Below are 5,984 nucleotides of genomic sequence, written 5' to 3'. Positions count from 1 at the left end.
TTAGTTCAGTGAGTTAATCCAGGACTTTGATAATTCCGTTGGACTTGTAAAAAGTAGCCCCAAAATTACAAAAAAAATAAATAAAAAAAACATTTTTGATTTAATGGGCTTATTACAACCTAAAGAAAACCCACCTGGACTACAAACAACCCAGGCCATAAAACCTTACTACATGGATCCACAGGCCATTTTACCCATATGGTTTAACGTTTACAAACATTTCCAAATTCAACAGTCTTAAAAAAAATTTGCAATAATACTTATGTATGACCTATCAATTAAATAAAACATCAAAAGTCGAACTCATTAGTATTGAATTCTACTAATTGAACCAACCCAAGAAATTTAATAACTCAATGTCTCATGTTCCGAGATAAATTTTCATTCAAGTAATTAGGATTTAGGAGTGGATTTTCTAACATTAAAATTTCACGTTTTATTTGCATTAAATAAGTGAGTTCCAATTAAAATATATAGATAGAAATAAATATATTTTTTACATGATCACGTCGTATGAAATTTTAGCACCAACAATTTGATTTAGTTTGACTCACATAACTACATGAAAACAAACAATTATAAGAATAGTATTATGGTCTTCAAGTAGGATTACAAAATACTAGCATGGGCAATTGCTCTCTATTGCTCATTTATCAAACGGTATAGTAATATTGATATGTAAAAAGATAAACGTATTAATCCTAAGGGGCGGTACAATAATTGATAAGCGAGCTGTGTTCAATAAGCGGATTGTCGAGATTGAAATGTTTCTGATTCGATTTCTAGATGAAATAATTTGAGGCCAGTGGCAAAAAATTTAATGTTTTACGCCACGAAAGGGATAAATAAATAAACTTATTTCCATCTTGATCCATTATTTAGTTAGGCCTAACTTTTTTCATTTATATTGTGTGGTGCCATCAGCTTATATGGGTCTCAACTTATCTACCTTTCCAATTCGGCCAAAGGAATGTTAGCCACAACTGAACTAAGAAGCAAAAGGATATTTCATATATCCTAATTCCAAATAATTGGCATAGTTAATTAGAATTTGAATTGTGACCATATATGATCATATGTTATTTATTTTTAATATTTATTTGGTATATTAGTGTACCATGTGTTTGTAATGATTTCTATCATTCAACTGCTAGTGTGATTTCCGATCTCAGTTCAACGTAAGGATCACTTCTCTTAAGGGATCTCTATTTCAAACAGTTTCAAAATTATCAAAAATATGAATGTGAAAAATGTTGAAGATAAGAGCAACAAATAAAAGCGAGTCAATGAAGGTATGTAAAGAAAACAATCGAAGAAAGCATCAAAGAACTTGAATATAAAGATGCTGAAAATGAAACTTACAACATAAATAAATGGAAAGAAACTTGCAAAAACAAAACAACAAAAACGGAAAAGCTGGAAAGGTAAGCAATTGAAGATAAAGCACTTAAGGGACTTTTTTTTTTCTTCCCCCTGTTAATGTAGGAGTGAGGTGTATTAAGTGTCAAGCCCTGAACTAAGAGCCCACACGCTCAATTTAAAAAAAAAATTGCAGGTAACTGTCAAATGGATTCTCTATTGACAATTGCCCCATGCTGTGGAAGATGCAAGTAATAGACCTAATTAAGGCTTCATTTCTTTCTGTGCATAACAGTTACAGTTTTCTAGCGCTATGTGTACCACTCCTAGCTCTATATATCATGCCCTAAGTCTCCTGGTAACTTCCAACTCTTCATGTGTGCAATTCCCTTGACTCTTTTGTCCCCATATACCAGCTTGCTCAATAATACATCCTACCACTTAATTCCATCAACATCCTATGCCTTTGTTGATTGGTGATCTTGGCCTTGCTTCGTGCTACCTCACAAAAGGTGTTAGGGGATATCACATCCTTTTATACTTATTGTGGGGACGCCACATTTCCTTCGCATGCTTATATAAATACTAAAATTAAAATTAAGAAAAAAGTGTCACAAAGAAAACTCACAATTCAACATGATCCAGCTTAATATGTCTATAATTAAGGATAAAAAGAGTTGAATTTAATATTAAAACAAGATTAAATGATAATGTCTATGAACATTTTCATTCTCCTCTATTCCACGTCTACCTAGCTAACCATTATATATACATGGAATACAATCTCTCTCCCATTCTTATTCCTTTATCTATACAATTTTCAATACAAGTATTTATAACCCACAAGTATTTGTTTAATAAATTCCTTATGGCTTTCCTAATTTCATATTGTTCTGGATGGCCCAAGTACTGGAGTGGCCCAACTACTCAGGCCCAACCCTCAGCTGGCCCAATTACTCAAGCCCAGCCCTCAGCCTTGTCCCGCGTCAGCCCTTAGGGCTGACATGAACTCCCTCAACCCCCAACGTAGCAGCAGGCCCAAGGCATACACCAAAATGTCCCATCTTGGAACGCTAACCATCGAAGGCGACTACGACAGACACCGCAAAGGGAAACTCCCCCTTTGCCCGGTGTTGACACCGCCAGAATACAGAGGGCGCAGCGCTGCCACAATGACAACGCCAGCACGCCTAACACTGCATCAAGGGAGTAAATCTCAAGGAAAGTTGACCTCCCCCTCACCAACCCACACCATTTCCCCTATAAATAGCCCCCATGGGCACACCTTACAGGTATCTTTTATGTACTGTTGTTATGCCCATTTACTTCCAAGTCATACTCTTGTTATTTATCTGCCATTAATATCAGCTTGCTACCTCTTGAAACTATACCTTCTAGCCTGGTCTTTACCTCAGCTAGTGGTATAATCCATATAATAACATTACCCTCAAGGGTACATAGTGGGCTCACAGAACCTTACGGTACATTGGCGCCGTCTGTGGGAAACTATAAACTTCTATTCCCATTCTCCTACCAAAGATCCGCAAGACGTGTATTACGTTTTGGTAACAAACATGGTTGTCACAACCAGAAGAGCAGAACAAACCAGGGTCGTCACTCCTGACGGTCATGTACAAACAATACATTCAAACTCCCCGCCGTCGATGCATTCATCCCTAGCCGAGAGACCCCCTGGCGAGATGCTCCAGCCAGTATTACAATCCGTCGGTCCACAAATGCAGGCAGTCGAACCCAGGATAGCACAGTTGAACTATCGCGCACCTATGCGTGAAATGCAAGGGGAAAACTTGGTACAAGACCAACCCCCGCCCCCAGGAGTTCATTTTGGAATGCCTTTCCACACTTTTGCCCCACCAGTCATTCCCGTCCCACGAGCCCATCGTCCACTACCAGCCCAAAGTCTACCAGTAGCCATGCACAACGATTACCGAGCACCGATGGTCACCCCGTTCCCTATGGGACCATACGCCTCTTTCCCTCAGCTTTACCCAACTGGTTTTCCTTTCCATGGTTACGCTGCCCAACCCCAGAATTCGGCCGTCCCGCTGCACCAAGTGTCCTATCAAAACCAGGGTCAACAACCGTATGTCGCCCAACAGCCTTTCAATCACGCCCCAGCCCTCTCCTACTCCATTGAAGCCCCTCAACCACAAGCGGACCGGCCCGCCCGAAACAACAACCTACGAGTCACGCCAGCTCATACGTCGGGGCGCAACAAACCCCTGACTGATATCCTCCGGTTAACTCCCATACCCCTTGGTTTTAAAGGGCCCTCCAATATCGCCACATATGTCGGAGATGCCGATCCTTTTGAATGGATCCAGAAATTTGAGGCAGCAATGACTCTCCATGGTGAAACCGACCTCCTCATGTGCAGGACCATCCCCACGCTACTTGGGGGGCGAGCTTTAACATGGTACACCACCCTACCGACTGGTAGTATCGCTTCATGGGACGAGTTGGCGAGCAAGTTTCAGTCTCACTTTGCAACCAGTCGCCCTGTGCCAAAATCTGTCCACTCTCTAGAAAAAATACGCCAACAGCAAGGCGAGTCCCTCAGGTCCTTTTTAGACTGCTTTGATAAGGAGGCCCTACAGGTGCAAGGCCTGGACCCAAAAGTACAGGTACATATACTTCTTTCGGGTTTGCGGCAGGGTGCGTTCGCGTACGAGCTCGCCCGCCATGAGATCAATGACCTGGAAGAAGTCAAGAAGGTGGCCCAGGAGTACATGCGAATCGAAGAGTACAAAGGAAGCCGAGTTGATGACGCCCACAGTCAAGAAAAGGCAGTCAGTAAACAGAAGAACCAAATGGAAGAAAGTAAAAAAGGAAGCAAACCTGCCAAATATTCAAACCGCCCCCTGGGCGCGACACATCAGGTCGTCAGACACACGCCGTCCTACAAACGGAGTATAAGGAAGAATCCAAAAGGACCCAGCAGCCTCAGAATCCGCCTAAAGAAAACATCATGTACTGCAAGTTCCATCGCAGCAACGGTCATAACACTGAGCAGTGCAGGCACCTCAAAGACGAAATTGATGAACTCATCAAAAGCGGAGCGCAGAGGCGCGGAGGAGACGACCCACGCCCTTCTGGAACAGGAAGGCGATATCGTGAGCGCAACAAATCGCCTGAAAGAAGGAGAACGAATCAATCTGGCTCCAGACCCTCCTACAACCGTGATAGGAGAGAAGATTCCCCCAGGAATCGCAGAGCGCAAGCAAGCCCAAACCGTAGAGTGAGGCGTGAAGAAGTAGACGAAGACTCAGCCGCGGTGAAGCACAGAGTGATAAACATGATTTCAGGCGGACTGAGCGGAGGAGGAGAGACTGCGAACGCCAGAAAGAAACACTTGAAGCAGTGTCTGGCGGTCGCTGGCAAAGTCATTAGCAAAGCAAAGAACAGCCCGGGTCCAACCAGGCCTCAAATTGTTTGGGACAGCAGCGATTTGGGCGATGTCCTCCCAGGACATGACGATCCACTCGTCATTCAAGCTATAATCGCCAACTTCGGCGTTAATCGCGTTTTTATTGACCACGGCAGCTCAGCCGACATTTTGTTTTTACCATGCTTTAAAGCGTTAGGGTTTACTGTTGATAGTTTAACTCCTGTTACAGGTGAACTCTCATGTTTCAATGCTACCACCACAAAGCCACTGGGAGTGATTACCTTGCGGCTTTCCCTTGGAACGCCACCCACCTCACGATCCGCAGACATCCAATTTTTGGTGCTCGACACCTCATCAGCTTACAACGCCATTCTTGGTAGAAGGATGTTTGCTGCCTTCGAGGCAAGCATCTCACACCCCCACTTGGTAATGAAGTTCGTCGCCAGGGACAACAAAGTCGCCACGGTGCGGGGAGACCAAACGATAGCCCGAAGCTGCTACAACATATCCTTGCGGCCAATGGCCAAAGCTAGTTTCAATGATGAAAGGGCGCCCAAGCAGAGGATGACCTCGCCAGCAGAAAGAAATCCAGGCGAGGAGACAAAGGAGCGTGACCAATGTTTTTTGGTAGGATTTGATGCCAGAGATGATCCGCGCGTGGAACATGACAGACCCAGGCTTGATGGGGCGTTGGAACATGTTGTATTAGGAGACGCGGATCATCAAACAACAACCATCGGGGCCACCATCGACCCCGAAATGAAATGCAAGTTAATCAAGTTGCTCAAGGATAACAAAGATTTGTTTGCATGGAAGCCTTCTGACATGCTGGGTATCAATCCAGACGTTTGCTGCCACCGTTTGTCGGTGGATCCCAAAGCCAAGCCAGTCGCCCAGAAAAAGAGGAAATTCGGTCCCGACCGCCTGAGGGTGATTGATGAAGAAGTCAAAAGGCTCCACGTCGCCGGGTTCAATAGGGAAATCAAGTACACAACTTGGTTATCCAACCCAGTATTGGTTAAAAAACCAAACGGCGCATGGAGAATGTGCGTTGACTACACCGACCTAAACAAAGTCTGTCCAAAGGATGCTTACCCTTTTCCTAGCATTGATCAGTTGGTCGACAACGCGTCCGGATTCAAAATGCTGTCATTCATGGACGCATATTCTGGTTATAATCAGATTCCACTTCTTTAAGAAGACCAAGACAAAACGG

At 43.8% G+C, this 5,984-nt stretch overlaps 1 protein-coding gene across 1 annotated transcript; it reads left to right on the top strand.

The window, feature by feature from the left end:
- Positions 1-2,933: 2,933 nt before the first annotated feature.
- On the top strand, positions 2,934-5,965 carry LOC133296506 (uncharacterized). Its single transcript, XM_061495506.1, has 2 exons — positions 2,934-4,173; positions 4,260-5,965. Exons 1-2 carry the CDS (start codon positions 2,934-2,936, stop codon positions 5,963-5,965), a joined length of 2,946 nt encoding a protein of 981 aa, XP_061351490.1.
- Positions 5,966-5,984: the final 19 nt, after the last annotated feature.

This window comes from Gastrolobium bilobum, unplaced genomic scaffold (genome assembly GCF_033153095.1).
Source record: "Gastrolobium bilobum isolate Gb01-03AN ecotype WA unplaced genomic scaffold, APGP_CSIRO_Gbil_v1 utg23025, whole genome shotgun sequence".
NCBI lineage: Eukaryota > Viridiplantae > Streptophyta > Magnoliopsida > Fabales > Fabaceae > Gastrolobium > Gastrolobium bilobum.
Note: the sequence above shows the minus strand (reverse complement) of the source record. Positions and strands in the feature narration are given on the sequence as shown.

Coding starts and splice junctions, on each gene's coding strand:
- LOC133296506 (XM_061495506.1), top strand. CDS start 2,934: ATGGTTGTCACAACCAGAAGAGCAGAACAAACCAGGGTCGTCACTCCT. Junction 4,174..4,259: donor CAGTCAAGAAAAGGCAGTCA/GTAAACAGAAGA, acceptor GCGACACATCAG/GTCGTCAGACACACGCCGTC.